The sequence below is a fragment of the Poecile atricapillus genome, chromosome 7, assembly GCF_030490865.1.
Source record: "Poecile atricapillus isolate bPoeAtr1 chromosome 7, bPoeAtr1.hap1, whole genome shotgun sequence".
Classification (NCBI taxonomy): domain Eukaryota; kingdom Metazoa; phylum Chordata; class Aves; order Passeriformes; family Paridae; genus Poecile; species Poecile atricapillus.
The window spans coordinates 12,896,076-12,912,856 of NC_081255.1; the positions used below are offsets into that span (position 1 = coordinate 12,896,076).

Consider the following 16,781-nt stretch of genomic DNA (forward strand, 5'->3'; position numbering starts at 1 on the left):
GTTGTGTCTTTGCAGGGCGGATGTGGTTTTACCTGCGTTTCTCATTTCTCACCGCGCCCATATCGCTGGAGCTCGCGTTCGGCGCGGTTCGGCTCTGCCTGTGCCGGGGACAGCGGCCGCTCGCGGCGGGGCGGGGCCGGGCTCGGGGCGGGGCCGCTGCGCGAGACGGCGCCTCTGCGGCCGCTGCTCCGCGGAGCTTCCCGGGCCGAGCGGCCTCCCGCGGGCCGGGCAGCGGAGGCGCCTGCCGGAGCGGCTGCCGGGGCGGCCCCACACCGGGTAAACTCTCCGGGTGAAGGCCGGGAGTCCCGCGGCCCCTCAGGTACCGCGAGCGGGGCGGGCTCCGCTGGCCGGGGCCTGCGCGGTGTGGGGGTGAGGAGGGGCGGGGAGGGGCTGAGGGCTGCGTGTTTCGGCGGAGAGCGGTGTCAGGTGCGACGTGAAGGCGGCGAAGGCGTGGGAGAAGCGTGCGGAGCCGCTTGTCTATGGCCCTGTCGGCTCCTGCAGCGCTCGAGCGGCAGTGCCGGCCTGGGCCGGGCCAGAGCGGGGCCTGGGGCCTGGCGGAGCCGCACCGAGAGGACCAGGCCGTGGCGCCAGGCAGGGCAGAGATGCCCCTGCAAGGCTGGCCAAGATGAGCCTGACGGTCGTGCTCGCTCCTTTGTGAAAAAATACTGAAAACCAAAGTTCAGCAAGGCGGAATGTTAGCGTTGGCAGTAGTTCTTCAGGGACCAGCTGGCTGCACCTTTAGGAGCAGGATCTCTGAGGGAGCGCGGTGTATCGCTCTCGGGGAGGGAACAAAGGATGCTGGAGCGGCAGGAGGTGTTGCGGCCATGCCCTTTTAAAAACAATGCGGCCAAGGGGAACTAAGCCAAAGGAGTGACCCAAAAGGTGACCAAAACATGAACGTTGCTCCGTTAACTCAAAAACACATACCACTTTCCACACCCCAAAGTATGCTAATGAAGTAAGACGTGTGTATGCTTTACATGTACGACTAAAGTCATTCAAACTGCACCTAAATATGAAATGTTATCAATTGAAGCTCTACCTTTTACCCTTCCTCAAAGAAAACAATATAAATATAGGTTAAGAGAGGCGGAGGTCAGAGGAGACCACCTTTGTATCCTGGGACTGTCGGCAGGCTGTGCCTCTCTCCTCCCCCATAGGAATGCCTGTTGGGTAAGTACCGAGTGCTCCCTTAGGAAATTCAGAGAGACGGCTTTTGTTTGTGATATACTATACTTTTAGACTTTTTACTTTAAATTAAATAAAACTTTAATTAAATGTAAATAAACTTTACTTTTATTATATTACTGTTTTTGATATAATATACTTTTAGTCGTCTCCCACTGTAATGTATTTTTTTGTGAGTTTATTGCTCATATGTTTTGTGTTCATGTGCTCCTACAGGCAATGTGTTTATCACTGATAATCCAGTGTTTCTGTTGCTCAGCAAATTACAGTGTTTTGCACCTGAGGGTTGTTGAATGTTTCCAGACTCTGGTCTGGCCAGGAGTTTGTTGAACATGACCAGACTCACAGTGTGTCTGTCACGCTGTTTGTGAATCTGTGATTGTGGTAGTTCTTACTGAACGTGGCTGCACTGACAAGGCTGCACTGGCTCTGTGCTTCCCTTTTTGGTACTGGATTGGCCATGCCTCAGAATCAAAACACAGCCACCCTCATCCCCTCTGGTATCTGAGGGACAGCTGAAATGCAAGGGGAGTTTTTCTGCCAAATCTTCTTCCTATTGTGACAGAAAAATCTGCTTTACTGTTAACACAATGCCCTTTTGGTGAAGCATGCTGGAGTTCTGCACCGTTTTATCGCATTTAGCAATGCTGAACTCTGCGCTATACCTGCTGATAACAAAGTCAAGGGTATTGATCCACTTATATAATACAGTTCAATTGTGCATATTATTGCCAGCATTTTTGTTGGGAAAAAATATGGAGGTGAATTTAAACCTGCTTAATGGAGAACTGAGTTTTTAAAAAGCTCCACTTTTAGTTTTTTTCATGTTAGATTGTTTTATTTTTTTCATACAGCATGTTACACCCTGGCCTAAATACCTGAATTTCTTGTTGCATTCAGTGATACAGGATGCTGTTTCCTTTGGTATTGTGTGCAGTTATGCTGACAGGGAGCTGTAAAGTTCAAGAAGATGAATGGATTGACCCCACGGATATGCTCAATTATGATGCAGCATCAGGAACAATGAGAAGACCTTATAAGGTAGAAAAAGAAAGGGTATGTGTCTCTCCCAAAAAGCTAAATGCTGTTGGAAGATTACTTTTAAATGGTAATAACAGATAATGATAGCAGTACTGTGTTTTTAATGGCTTATTATGTTGTATCTGAATCCATGCACAGAGGAGTCTTTGTGGTTAAAATTGCAAGGGAAGAAAATAATGTGATTAGTTCAGGACCATTCCTTGGTGAGCTTTCGTTGCACTCAGATGAACTCATATCAAGCAGGCTTTTTGTATTTTCACAGGTGGTGCTTGATTTATGCAGGTTGTGGTACCATAGGTTACTGCTCTGAGAAGTACTGGGTTAAGCATCTCTTGCTAGTTTCTGAAGTATAGCATTAAATATCTTGAAAATCACATTCTTAACTGATAAAAGTTGGGGGAGTTAAAGTTAATTACTGTATTTTATTTTAATTAACCAGTTTCCCATTTCTCCTGTGGGACTGTTGTGAAAGTTAATGGTGTTTTGTAGTGCTGGGCCTCAGTTTTCAGAAGGAAGATCAGAATAAGGATGGGTGCTGTACTTTTAATGATTCATTAACGTTGAAGAGGAGATGAAGTAGGAAAAAAATTAGTTCTTACAAGACAAATTGTCTTTGTCTTGTAGGAGGAACGGACTCTTAAATACCATGAGGTGCATGTGGGTTATCTTGTGCATATATGCACACATGGCACTGTATAACAGAGAGGTTGTAAGGGCAGCCTTGATTTTTGCCATTATTCACCTTTCAAGTTTGGTTTTGTAGTCTTGAGCAATACTATTTAAACACTACGGAACATAATTTTCTATTCTTTTGAATCTTAAATTTAAAATTCGAATTAAAATTAAAAATCTGAATCTTAAAAGATGCAGAGTTCATTATTGCTCTCCACAGCTTTCCTCATCAATCTTCAACTTCTCCAAGTCCACCTGATGGTCGATAGCATCCTTAAGATCCAGCAGCAAGTTTTGAAGTCTTTAAGTCTGGAGCCCAACTGCTTTGGCTTTTATAGAAAAAGTAGTAGCTTTATTGTTGTCTCTGGCAAAACCAGAACTACATCTTAAAGGAAAAAAGTTACTACTTTGTGTTAGTTCATCTTCTCAGGATTTCTTTTCTGCTCTGCAGAGAGTTTTTAGGAGGCCAGGCTGTGTGGGCTGCTCAGACCCTCAAAACCAAACTTTGTTTCAGCATGAGTTCACCAATTGATGTGCTGTTGTGCTTCCTCTTGGAGACTTCCCTCAGTGTGCACACTGAGGTTGTGGAGAAGCACTGCTCAGACTGGGTCTGAGTAATGAACAGAAAACACAGAGTGCTCTGGAGTAGAGAAAGGCAGGCAGCCCAAAATGGGATTTGTGTTCTTTTGCAGTCTGGCTAGTGGCGTGGCCAGCTGGACTGGGAATTTGCCTGGCTGAAAACTGCCCGTTTGTCTGCTGAGTCAGTTTTAGCCAGTGCCATTATCTAATCTGATGCACTCTGTGAATCACCAGCGCTCAAAGGAGGGGAAAGGGCAAGTGGGGGAGGACAGGCAAGACCGCGCCTTTTGAAGGCAGGGTGCATTTAGATAAACTCAAAGCAATTGTCCACCTGGAGCCTAAAATAACAGCAGAGAGGTAGCTGGAGTGTCATGGGAAGAGTATTAGCAGCAAAGGTCTGTACTCAGGTTTAGCTCCTTTGCTCCTTCTAAAGTGATGTGACTGTAGAAGTGTAATGGGACGTGTTGGTCAAATTCTTGGATTCTAAAAATGTATTTTTCTTCTGTAATTTTAGCCAAACTATCCTGACTCTGAGGAAAAGGCTGGGGATACAGTCAATACTGAAATCTTTCGTTGTTCCGGGGTAATCGATTCCTTGCAACACAAGGTTTGGTCTTCAGAATATTTTCCAGTGTTTTATAGTTTGTGCTTTCTGATGGTGCTCTTCTGGATAGTGCCAAACAGGTGCATTGCTGGCATAATTTATGCTTTCTGGAGGGGGAACCTCTAGGCAGAGGAGAGACTGGAAGTGGCTTGAATTAATTTTCAAGTTGTTCTGCCTACAGAGGTCTGTTTCCTGATGTGTTTTATAGTGTAACAAAATCAATAGGAGCTGTATGCTTCTGTCCAGTGTCAACAGTGTAAAGATGTAGTGCTGTTAGCTGATGCAGTTCTCAAGCTGTTCTGTCCTGTTTGATTTTAAGGAGTGGGTTGTGAGCACAGAGATCAGGGCAATGTGCAGAGCTGCAGCTCTCAGGTGCTGCTGACAGACCCCCTCCCAGGATGTGGGGAATGCTCGTGTGGCTACTGGGACCCTCACTGCCCTCAACCATTTGGGTACCCAATGGGATATGTGTCATTTTAGTGTTGTTTAACTTAGAATTTTTGGCAGCTCCCTCTTTTTTTTCCTGATGGAAACTTAAAATGTAAGGAGCTCCAGATGTTTACATTTGTTTCTAGCCTTACTAAGGTCAGGATTTAAATGTTACTAGCAGATGTAAAATCTCCAGTACTGGCCAGTCCCATGGAAAAGTACTACCTTCAATAATTGCATTTTTTTATCTGGCATACCGTGGAATCGTTGCTAGACTAAAGAAATGTGCATCTATAAATCCTGAGTTTAATGTGTTGGTACATTTGGGTTTTTTTCTCTCCTATGAAGCTCATTTGAATAAAGTGAATCAAAGTGTCTTTTGCACAATTGCAGATTGCAGAGTGTGAGAAGAGGAATGCCAAATCACATGAGAGCCGTAGCTTCTATATATTTAAGCGATACTTGAATAAGATTTTAAATGAAGCTGGAAAACTTGGCCTTGTAAGTATTTGAACAGTCATTTGAAAAAATAATTAAAATTAATTCATATTACTACTTTATGTAGTTTTCACAGTTACCAAGCATTGATTAATTATGCTTGGTGTTAATAACAAATAATTAATTGATTAATTATGTGTATTTTAAATGAAATGAAGGAGAGTGAATGGCAAAGGAAAAGGTGGTAGAAATATGTGCATCCAGTATTGCTGAGGAGACATAGCTGTCATTTGATCTGTAAAGCATCCAAGGGAAGGGTTTGTGAATTCAGTCTATGTAAACATCTGTTGCTGGAATGCAGCTGTAGGAACACCTTGCTCTGGTCACTTTAATGGTTGGAAACTGGAAGGAGCCGGATTTGGGTTGTTTGTTGTAGACTTTTGAAGTCCTGTATTACAGGTCTACCATGCAGAGGGTGGAAGAGAGAACAGGTAACCGGGGAGGAATACAGAGATTGTCCAAGCAGGGATAAGGGATCAGGTTAGGAAAGCTAAAGCCCACAAAGAATTAAACCCGTAAGGAAGGGATGCCATCCAGAGGGACCATGACAGGCTTGAGAGGTGGGTCTGTGAAACTCATGAAGTTCAGTGGGACCAAGTACAAGGTCCTGTGCATGTGTGGGGCAGCACCAGGAACAAGAATATGCTTGGGTGGGGAATGGACTTGGACTGTCCCTTGGGAGAAAGACTTAGGAGTGCTGGTGACCCTGGCAATGTGTGCTTGCAGCCAAAAAGCCAAAGGATCCTGGGCTGCATCCAAAGCAGTGTGGGCAGCAGGGCAGGGAGGGGACTGTGCCCCTCTGCTCTGGTGAGACCCAACCTGCAGTGCTGCATTCCAGCTTTGGGGTCCCCAGTGTAGAGAAGAACATGCACCTGTTGCAGCAAGACCAGAGGAGGCCAATGAGATGATCAGAGGGCTGGAGCATCTCTCCTACAAAAACAGGCTGAGAGATCTGGGGCTGTTCAGCCTGGAAAAGAGAGGGCTTGGCAGAGACCTTAGAGACTCTTTGACTCCCTAAAGCTGGGCCTATAAGAGGGACCTTTTACAGGGGTGTGCAGTGCTGGGACAAGGGGGAATGGCTTTAAACTGAAAGAGAGGAGGTTTAGACTAGATATTGGGAAAAATTCTTTGTTCTGAGGGTTTTGAGGCACTGGAAGAAGTTGTCCAGAGAAGTTGTGGATGCCCTGTCCCTGGAAGCATTCAAGGCCAGGCTGGATGGGGCTTTGAGCAATGTGGTCTAATGGGAGGTGTCCCTGACCATGAGGGTTGGAACTAGATTTTCTTTAAGGTCCCTTCCAACCCAAACCATTCTGTGACTCTAACCATCAAGCAACAGTAGCTTATTAGAGTTTCTATTTAAGAATCACTTACTACTTTCTTTATGCAGTGGTTTCAGCTGGTGTAGAGTTTTCTTCCTGGTAGCTGGTGCAGTGCTGTGTTTTGGATTCAGTGTGAGAGCACTGTTGATAACACAATGCTGTTTCAGTTGCTGCTCAGTAATGCTTTCTCTAAGTCAAGGACTTCTCCTTGCCTTGTGCCAGCGAGGAGGTGCAGGAGGAGCTGTGAGGGAGCGTGGCCAGGACAGCTGAGCTGAGCTGGCCACAGGGACATTGCAAACCATGGCTGCTGTGCTCAGCATGAACTGGGGGAGTTGGCCGGGAGGGACTGATCGCTGCTGGAGGACAGGCCTGGCACTGGTCAGATCAGGGAGCAGTTGCATTGTGCACCACTTGTTCTTCTGGGTTTTATTTCCTTCTTTCCCTCTTTTCATGACTAGTAGTATTATTGCCATCACATTTTATTTTGTTTGCTGTTCTTGTCTCAGCTCATGAGGTTTACCTTTTTTCTCATTCTCCTTTGCACCAGGAGGGATATTGGAGGGAGTGAGTGGCTGCATGATACTTTAGTTGTTGGCTGGGCAGTTTTTTATATTGTCTTTGGAGATTTTGTTTATTCAAAGGTAGGAGAATTGATTTTTAGTAATAAGCAAAATTATTGTTAAATAAGGAACATTATATTTAGCAATGTAAAACTTCTTATTTTAGTATTTAATAGTTTTCCATCTGTATTCTCCAGTTGTGACAGTTACACATAGTGTATATGTAATTTTTACTTGTCAATGAGCACCGGTTCTGAAATCTAAGTAACAGGTGAGATAATTCACTTTATCTTTTTAGGGTTTTTTCTGTAGAATTGAAGGACTACAAACCACGTAGTTTAGATGAACGAAAAGGTTTTAGAATCATAGTGTGCCCCCTGTCCCATGTTTTCATCCTGCAGTCTGCTTCACAAGGGTGCAGGTACAGAATGAATATGATCAGGCTTTGGCCTATGGATGCATTTCTATTTCCAAATAAGCAGCTTTTAACCATTGTTTTGCTTTGCTTTGATTTCAGCCAGAGGAAAACGTGGGCCATGTCCATTATGATGCTGAGATCATTCTTACAAGACAGACATATTTGGAGATCCTCAGGTTTGTTAATGAAGAAGCCTGGCAGCCAGGTGCCCTGGATGAGGCACTGAGTGATATTTTGATCAATTTTAAACACCATGATGATCAAGCTTGGCAGTGGAGATTTGAAGACGCCTTTGGAATTGATCTATATAATTTGTTTTTGGTAAGAGAATAAAGGCTTACTATTGGTTTTAATTGCTGTTTTCTTCAGTTTCTCTGTGCTAGTCAATTAATAGTACCATCTTAACTCTATAGATAAAGCAGTTCTTTCCATCATACTTTCAGTGAGTCACTTTTCTTTTCATGGTTGCTGAAGGATGTTACTTGCTTTAAGATGGAATTGGTTTTTTATTCCTGTGGTCATTGTTCTTATTCCTCATTTATTCCTCATGGTCATCTGTAGCTTTGGTTTGGGGTTTTATGGTGTGCTTTTTTTTTTTTTCTTTTATACCTGTGCTGCCAGACTCATTACACTCTAGCACTTAATTACTACTAGAACTGACACCTCATGCATTATGGCTCTTCCAGGTTTGTCTCTTGTTCATGTAGTTGTTGAAGCTGTTGGCTTCTCTGAGAATTCAAATATATTTATATTGAGACAAGTATATATTTGAACTCCTGTAGGTCAGAGCCTTTTTCAAATTTTGTGGAAAAAATTGTGTAGTGTTGGAGAGGAGAGCATGACTATGGGAATTGTAAAGTGCTGAGATAAGGCTTTCTAATAATCTGAAATTTTCTGAATAAATCTTTGCGGTTCAGAAGATGCCAATGTTTTATACTGACTTGATCTTGTAAGTAGCCTGTCTAGATTTGAGGGTCCCTGGAAGCCAGATGACAAAAGCAGGCTGTCAGTAACCTCTGATAGGTGGAAAACCATTGTGAAATGTTTCTCTGAAATCTTGCTGCTGGTACCCAAACTGTAACTTTGTCTCTTTACCAAGGTGCAGGAGTTGGCAGCAGTTGTTCTGTGGTCCATAGCAGAAACTGCTCAAGCACTGACTGGCTGACACCAATTTGATAATTTAGAAGTGTGGTTGTAACAAAGAGTGTAATGTAACAAACATCCTAAGGAAGAAATAACTAAATATTGCAAGAAACAAATGAGCAACTGCAATGTAAGGCTGTTTACAGGAATAAATATTAGTACTGCCACAAAACTGTTTTGCCTTGTGCTGCTCATATGGGCTGTGGAAGCAATGAAAAGCTTCTCAGCTATTCTGTGTAAATGACATTAGTAAAAACAAAAGTTGGAAGCTTCTTCATGTGTACTGTCAGTAAGCTTGGAAAGTTCCAAATGTGGGTTGTAATTTTTTCTTCTTTTGTTTTTTTTTTTTTCAGCTACTCTTGTGCTTAGTGTGCATTGTAATTGTAATAGCTACAGAACTCTGGACATGTGTTCTTTGGTTTGTTCAGCTAAAACGTGTTTTATTAATAAGTTTTTTCATCAGTTTTGCATGGAATTGGCTTTACTTGTATAAGGTAAGTTTTATAATCTTAATGGCTTTCTGGCTTAGAACTTTACAGTTATGAGGGATTTTTTTAGTACCTTTGCTTAGTTTACATACAGCTTTTAATTAACTGCAAAATAAAGAAAGGGATAAACATTTTCTTTTTGCATGTTGATGGGTGTGTTAGGTGTAAAGATCAAAAGAAACCCTGACAACCTTACCTTGCTGTTGAGGTGCACAGAATTCATAGAGCACTAGAACTCTGATTTCACTAGGTGGGCAAGGCAGATGTGACCTCTGACTAGAGCAGCTTTATAGAAAAGTTATACAAAAATATATTCTGAGTTTTTTTCTTAAGATTGCCTGGTAGAAACTGTGTTTGATGTGACAGACCAGATAAATGCCTCATTAATGATAATTAAGTGGCTGATGTTACAATAGGATCAGTTTAATTGAGGAGGAATTTAAACTACCAGATCAAAGCCGAGCCCCAAAATCTGCCCTCACATCTTGTCAATCAGGATTGAACTGCAGCTTGTCAGGGATAGCAGATGGCTGGAGAGTGGAGGCTCTGGCATGTGGGTGGCTTGGATTGAGGCAGTGAAGAATGTCGGTTTTGCAACAGGTGATTTGACTGAATTTTTTTTTTTTTATTATCAAACTGTAAAGAAAAACTATAATAAATGCAAGTATTTCTTATGGGAATTATTTGAAAACAAAAGAGGGTGTTTTAACTAGTAATTGCATGACAGCTGTCTCTCTATTCCAGAAACATTTTCAGGAATGTTTCATCAGTTTACTTTTGCCTTGAACTCGTATCTTTGAATATTGGAGTCTGGTCTTTTGGCAATTCAAACTCCTTTTGGAGAATAACTTGGAGGTAGCCAAGTTATCTCAGGAGTTTTGTCCATTCCTAGGAAGTTCTTAGAATTTAACTCCATTAAATTGTTTAGGTAGTAAACTTTACATAATACATATTACATGGGGAATTGTCATTACAAGGGGACAGTGGGGAAATTCTCATTTATGTGGGGAACATAACAGGCTCAAGGCTGCTGAGAGCAAGCATGGCTAGCTGAGGAGCAGCGTGCCTGGCTGCAGCCAGCTCAGTGCGTGTTTCCCCCCTGCTGTCCCTGCAGCTGGCCTTCGCTCAGCACCAGGCAGAGATCGCCAAGATGGGGCAGTTCGACAACGTCTGTGCGGAGAAGCTGGACTGGCGAGGAAGTCTCATTGGTGAGTTCTTATCTTGGTACTCTGCAGTAGTAGTTAAGATCACAAAATACTGATTGATAGCATCCCAGGATACTCAGATTTCTTCAAAAGACAGGGAATTTTCTTCAATACATGATTATGTGGTTTTACCCTTTTTCCATCTCATAAGACTTTGTTTTTTAGGCCTTGGGAGGAGAGCTGATCACAGCACTGTACTTGGGTTATGTCATGGTGTTAATACTTGTAACTTATCTATGTTTCCCCAGCCACTGTCCCCAGTAACATTCAGTGCCGTTTACTAAAGACAGGCAGGCAAAGTTCAGGACAAGGATTTTTTTTTCATGTATCAGGCCTGTGAGTACAGTGGATTTCAGGAATTGGATCTGTAATTGTTTATTCAGGTGTTACTATTTTACAGAGACAGCTGATTTTTTTATTAGCTGTTGTTTCTATCCAGTGCTATAGCAGGTAGATGAAAGGTGGCAGTTCTTAAAGAGTGCTTGTTATGGTCTTCCCTGTGTAATTTCTTGACTCTCTTCTGGTTTTGATACATGTCAATGATTTATGTTCTGACTGCAGTAAAACCAAACTACAGAAACATTGGTATCATCAATTACTTGTTTATAATGTAAGAGTTCACTTAAGAAGTAAGACTTCCTGCTTATAATTAAAACAGACCCTTCAGTCTAGCAAGCAGATGATTTCAGTCTCCCTGCAGACTGGCAGATGAGCAATAACATGGAGTAGTAGCTGTGAACACAGTATGCAAGTTCATAGTTTCCACAGATGAGACTTTTTCCCCTGAGGCTTCTGGGAACTGATCTCACCTAAAGAGCTTTCTTGATTATGTATGGGAAAACTTCAGGTTCTTCTCTTTCTTTCCAGCCTTCCCCCCCTCTTCCCGCATCCGCTTGACTGGATAAACTATACTGCCAAACCAATCTCAGATGTGGAAAAATAAATCTCAGTTTTGAACCATATCTGGAAGAGTTCTCTTCCATGTGTAACTGAAATGCTTCTTTCTGTATTGCTGCTGTGTCACAAAATACATTTTTAAGTAGTAGTAAAAATATGCCTCTGCTTTGATTTCAGAATGGCTTAGAAGTACATGGACGTTTCAGGATGATCCCTGTCAGAAGTATTATGAAACTCTGCTTGTAAATCCTATTTTGCTGGTTCCACCAACAAAGGTATGTACCAAGCTCAAAGGGACTGTTTATGGTTGTTGTTTGTGTGACAACACTGGTTTTCTGTTTATTTTTCTAGGCCTTGGCAATAACTTTCACCAACTTTGTAACTGAACCTTTGAAGCATGTAGGACAAGGTATTGGTGAATTCATCAAGGCACTTATGAAGGAGATACCATTAATTCTGCAGGTTCCAGTGCTCATTATGATGGCTCTGGGTGTCCTGGTTTGTATACATTCATCTTATATTTAAAAGCTCAGTTTTATTTTTTAAATAGTAAACTGCTTAAAATCTTAGACCCTCTGACAGTTTATTGCATCTTAGTTCCCATTTCTTCTTTGAGTCATTACGTTGTGATGCATGTAGTTAGCCTTTAACACAAAAGCATTTAGAGCATTAAACATCTTTAATGTAGCACCAACAATGAACTGCACAAGCCTGGCAGTTCCAGCGTGGCCAGACTGTAGAAAGCTTGAGGTGGAGCCATTCTCTTCACCCGAGCTTTTCCTTCAGGGTTTTTCAGATGTATGACAAGAAATCTGTGTAAAAACTACGGGCTGCAGATGTTTGGTGTTTTGCTCAGTTTGGGTTTTTTTCCTCTCCCCCAGGCTTTTTGCTATGGTGCAGGATCATCGGTGTCTGCATTTAGACACTTAACGTCTTCTCAGAAGAAAAGTCTTCCTCTGCCTGCCAGTGAGCGGGAGCAAATAGCCTTTGGGCAGTACGATGGGAGGACAGCAGATGAGTATTATGTGCAGAAGCATCTGTATATCCCCAGAGGCCACCAGGACAGAGGGGACGCCTCCACACGGCCTCTCCCCATGGTGAGAGCAGGAAATGGCAGCAGGAGCCCGGACACGGCGCATGCCAGCGACGAGCCGGACGCACAGGTAACCACAGTCCCACAGGGACCAGAGCCTGATGTGTCTCCTGGTGCTCTGGGAGCTGGCATTAAACTGAGCAGATTGCAATGGCACCTGCTAGAACACATTTAAACAACACACGTTACCCAGATCTGGGGGAGAGAGGAGCTGAGGAAGCACACATTCCCCTATGGAAGAGTTTGATAGAGGTGTCCTGGATGTGCTCCTTCTGGAAAAATACCTTGCAATGGCTAACTGTGGCAGGCAACTACTGAATTAAAACTCTTTATAAAGAAACTTCAGTTTTGAGAGATCGGTGTGTATGTCAGCCTGGGCAGTCATGACAATCCACAGAAGATACGTGGAGGAAAAAAGCAGTGCTGACTTCCTTGCAAACTACAGAAAATTCAAAATTTATACTCCATATTGGTCTTTCTTACATGTTCTGTTTCCCAAGGGGAAAAAAAATACCCTTGTCATGCCTTGGGTGAGCCCTGCCCCTTGAGCTGGGATGCACTTAAAACAATAGATGCTGTCACTTTTTATGGCTTAATTAATAGGTTATTATAAATTTTTTGCAGAACAGGTTGTATACTGAATCTGAAGTTCATAGACTTGAAACTCTCAAAGGTGAAAACCTTACTGAAGAAGCTGCACTTGAGCAGCAAAAACAGGAGACAGGCAAAGCAGAGGGAGAGACTGGAGAAAACTGTGACCCTAACAAAAACCTAGAAGGGAAAAGTTCTGCTGTGGAACCATGTGAAGAGAAGAAAAAGAGTGTTTTACATGACTCCCAGGAAAGAGACTAAGGAAGATCCAGGCTCTGCTGTAAGTTTTGTCTAATCTTTACTTGTCACCTACTTGCTAATTCTGCTCTTGTTCTCAAGTGTAGAAGAGAGAACATCAGTAAGCTCTTAGGTGGGGTTGTAAAATCTAAGAGAGAGGATACATGCACTCTGTCTGGAATCCAAAATAAAGGTGTTAAGTAAGATGATACACCTTTAAATGGCCAAAAAACCCCCAGGCTTCTGCAGTGCTGCTGCTTGTTGGAAATCAGGTTTGTGTAATAAGTTTTGAGTAATTCCTGTAACACAAATTCCCAGCTCAGATGTCTCAGGTCTGTCTTTGGGTTTGTGTTCTTTAAAATCAGTTTGCTTCTTGTCAGCTCACTTTTAGGACAGCTTATGGAGTTCCTTCTGGTGTAATGATTTGCAGAGAGTGAGAACCTGATGTTGTGGCAGGCAGTTTGGAGCAACCATGGCGATGGACATTCCAGTGGTTGCTCCCCAGGACTCCCCCAGCCCAGCTCATCCTTAGCCAGAGCAGGAGAGGAGCTGAGGTCAGGTACAGGAAGCAGCACCTGTGATTTTCCTGTGTGTGACACTGGAAATTGGGGTGCTGCACAAACTGCTCCAGGCCCATGGGAGTTGGTGCCCAGTGCCCATCCCCCTGTGATTCCTGGCGTGTGGGCACATCCCACACAAGCTGTAGAGCAGCATGAGCAGCTGTTTCTTGAAACTAAATACTTCTTGAAAACTGCTGATTGCAAAACTGTTCTAAATTAATGTAGGAAACACTTAAGTATTACTAAAAAAGCCATCATGTTTGAAAAAACGTTTTTTATTAAACAGAATTAAAACTAGGGTTTAATTTTTTTTTCATAGAAATTATTGTTTCTTCCAAACTGTTTCTGAAAAGAGTCTACATACTGAAGCTATTTCTCATTTTTCTTTAAATTATTTTTTTAAAAAATGTATAAAAGAAAACAGAACTTTGTTTCAAGAGATACAAATCAGGGGAAAAAATCAAGTTTTTTTTTAAAAAGAACATAAAAATTTAAGTCTTACACTAGATGGAGACAGTGGTAAAATCCACTCATGAGCAATGAAAGAATTGACAGAGAAAAAAAAATCATAATCATTTTGATAGACTAGAGGCAATTAAGAGGGAGACACAGTACCAGTACCTCAGACACTCCTCTGAAAGCAGCTACCAACTGCTAGAGCAGGGGCAGCTCTGTAACTACTGCTCATGAGTATGATGCTGCTGCTATTTCTGTGAAAAAACTAGGAGAAAGGAGACAAAGCTACTAATTGTAGTCATCTTAAAAAAGGCAAGTGTGCTTTTCCAGCAAATCAGAATGATCCCTATGATGCTGCTGTACAGTTACATGCCTCTGGGGTCTTCAGCTGGAATTGGGTCCCTTTATAGCTGAGGGTAAGTGGACTCTCTGCTCATCCATTCTCTTCGCTTGTGAGCGCAAAATCAGGCTGAAAAAATCCTCATCTGGTACAGTGGGGCCTTTGGCAGCTCCTGGAGGAGCACATCTTTGATCATCCAGTCTGGAACCCTACAGACAGACCAAGCAATAAAAGCTACATATTTACAGGAAGATCTGGAGTAAATGAACAATATTAAGTGAAAAATCTACTACAAGCTTTCGCTATCAGATTTAAAGCCAGTAGAGAGATTTAATTTATAAGTTTTGTTTCAAGTTAAACTAGCTAAATGAAATTTAGTTACTAAGAGTTCAAGTGTAACCAAAATGGTTCCTGTGACCCACTTGTCCCCATGTGTCTGAACATAAACCCCCCCCCCCCCCCAGTTCAGTTCTTTGACATATTGCAAACTGAGATTTAAGTGTCCTTAGTTCAGAAGGAGAATTAGCCTTATGAGAGGGTGTTTCTGGTCTCATACACCAGGAAGTATGGTTGTCTTCCTTTCCTTACACAGGGACTAAAAAGTGGCTGCAGTGGGGTGAGATGTGGGAAGGCACTCCTTGAAGGCCCCTTGCCTCCACACTGTGCAGCTGGGTACAGTTTAAGGCCAGAGTTACAGAGACAAACCCTACTGGGCTGGGCTCTGCTCCTTGCACACAGCCTCCCAGGCTGGGGAGGGGTGTTCTCCACAGGAGGAAAAGCACAGCTTTCAGTGGTGGACCTGGGACAGTCCAAAAGGCTCAAAGGCAGCAACCCTTCTGTGCTTGTTTAAAGCAGTAGCATCTCTACTGATTAGAGGAGATTAAATATTTTTCCATTCCTTAAAAGAGAATATTTCTATATTCTTTGCTTGACTCACAGAAGGAAACAGACAAGCTGCTACAACAGAAGATGGTATTTCAGTAGGCTGATGAACACTGTCACAGCAGACTCAATTCCAGGTGCTGCTTTCTCACCCAGGCTACCGTACTTACTGACATGTGGAGAACTCAGCATCTGAACTTTGGTTTTTTTGGGCTGCTTATCAACCCATCAGACAAAACAGCAAGTCTTTTTAATTCTTTTTGGTCTAATTTGGTATATGCACATGCTCAAATTGAAAATCAATCACTTCACTTGAATGTTGCTATAAACTATCATTTAAACTTAACCTCATGGGAATGATGACCACTATTATCACCAAAACCTGCATACTGAATTCTTTCAGTTGATGAATTAGGATTGCTGGTGTATCAGGTGCCCTCCTTAGCAAACTGGGTCTAAACACTTAAAACCTACTCCTTGTAATAGCCTCACTTGTTTTTCTTCACTTTTTAAGAACTTATAATAGTTACTGTGGTATAAATACCAAAATTACACTTACTAGACACTGGAAAATTAAAAAAAACCCTCAACCCTAATCTTTTGCTCTCTTATGATATTCCTTATGTGCCAGGTCAGTGTGTATCTTAAAGCACATGATAAACACAGTGGCTTCCTTGCAGGAATTCAGTAGCAGGAGGCACAAATGAAGTCCCTAGAGACAGAAGCTGAGGAAGCTGTTGTTAGGCCCTTACCTGGCATTTGATCAATATATCGAAGAAGTCGTCATCCAGGTCCCTGTTGCTGCTGGCCATGAGGTGGCCCAGCACAGCCTGGCTGCCGTGCTGCCGGAGGCGCAGGCCGGGCAGCTCGCTGAAGCTGGCGCGCTGGTCATCGAGCCGGCGGCTCTGTGAGCTCGCCAGCAGGTCCAGGAACTCATCTGTGTGCGGGGACACTGCGGACGTGGAAAAGGCTGCCCAGGACAGACAGAACAAGTTAAAGTTAGCCTAGGAGTGAATAAATACATTGCAGTAGTCAATCTTGCATGCAAATACATTTTGAAAACAGTATTTGGCAAAAACTCAAGTCAAATACAGATTTTACTTTTAAAATATTACATTTTATCATCGTTTTAGGTGGAGTAGAGGATGTTGCCACTGAAGCAGCTGAGAGTCTGTTCTTCTCCTGGAAGCAGCACCTCTGATCATCCATCCTGTTACTCTGGAACCGACTCAGCAGATCAAAGAAACCTTCATCTGCCATTGTTTCACGAGTGCTTTTCTGAAAAGGACAAGATTTAGGGTATTTGACCTTAGAGTGCCTACAGCTGGGACAACTGCATCAGAATTTCAGTCCAGTGATAATGTTTGATATTTACGTATCAGAAATTTATTAATTTTTTTAGTCAACCATTTCTATAGCCAGAGATCTATCGTAGGAGGAGATGCTAATGCTAGGGCAGCATTTTGGAGAGTGAAGTATATTAGAAACGTTTCATTCTCTGAAATGGAAGAAATAAATACTGCACTGATCATGGTAGAGTGGGAGTTATTCCTCCTCAGACATTAATCCAACAAAATCCAA

General features: G+C 42.6%; 2 protein-coding genes across 12 annotated transcripts in view; one reads left to right on the top strand and one right to left on the bottom strand.

The window, feature by feature from the left end:
• Positions 1 to 144: 144 nt before the first annotated feature.
• CLCC1 (chloride channel CLIC like 1) lies at positions 145 to 16,729 on the top strand. Of its 7 annotated transcripts, none has more exons than XM_058842412.1 (13): positions 145 to 319; positions 1,062 to 1,173; positions 2,089 to 2,244; positions 3,995 to 4,087; positions 4,907 to 5,014; positions 7,408 to 7,629; positions 8,805 to 8,945; positions 10,054 to 10,147; positions 11,219 to 11,316; positions 11,393 to 11,539; positions 11,923 to 12,204; positions 12,759 to 13,005; positions 16,334 to 16,729. In XM_058842412.1, exons 3-12 carry the CDS (start codon positions 2,098 to 2,100, stop codon positions 12,984 to 12,986), a joined length of 1,560 nt encoding a protein of 519 aa, XP_058698395.1. In that variant the 5' UTR covers positions 145 to 319; positions 1,062 to 1,173; positions 2,089 to 2,097; the 3' UTR covers positions 12,987 to 13,005; positions 16,334 to 16,729. The 7 variants fall into 7 exon arrangements, with proteins under 7 accessions (XP_058698395.1, XP_058698397.1, XP_058698398.1 ...); XM_058842414.1 differs by having other exon boundaries at positions 2,089 to 2,229; XM_058842415.1 differs by having other exon boundaries at positions 2,126 to 2,244.
• GPSM2 (G protein signaling modulator 2) overlaps positions 13,791 to 16,781 on the bottom strand; it is a 28,150-nt gene continuing 25,159 nt past the window's right edge. For all 5 annotated transcript variants that reach the window (XM_058842410.1, XM_058842411.1, XM_058842407.1 and 2 more), the window contains 3 exons: positions 16,316 to 16,478; positions 15,953 to 16,170; positions 13,791 to 14,527 (listed from right to left, as the gene is read on the bottom strand). In XM_058842410.1, coding sequence (XP_058698393.1) covers positions 14,363 to 14,527; positions 15,953 to 16,170; positions 16,316 to 16,478 — 546 coding nt within the window. In that variant the 3' untranslated portion in view covers positions 13,791 to 14,362. The remainder of the gene's footprint in view (positions 14,528 to 15,952; positions 16,171 to 16,315; positions 16,479 to 16,781) is intronic.

Coding starts and splice junctions, on each gene's coding strand:
- CLCC1 (XM_058842412.1), top strand. CDS start 2,098: ATGCTGTTTCCTTTGGTATTGTGTGCAGTTATGCTGACAGGGAGCTGT. Junction 2,245..3,994: donor ATAAGGTAGAAAAAGAAAGG/GTATGTGTCTCT, acceptor CTGTAATTTTAG/CCAAACTATCCTGACTCTGA. Junction 11,540..11,922: donor TGATGGCTCTGGGTGTCCTG/GTTTGTATACAT, acceptor CCTCTCCCCCAG/GCTTTTTGCTATGGTGCAGG.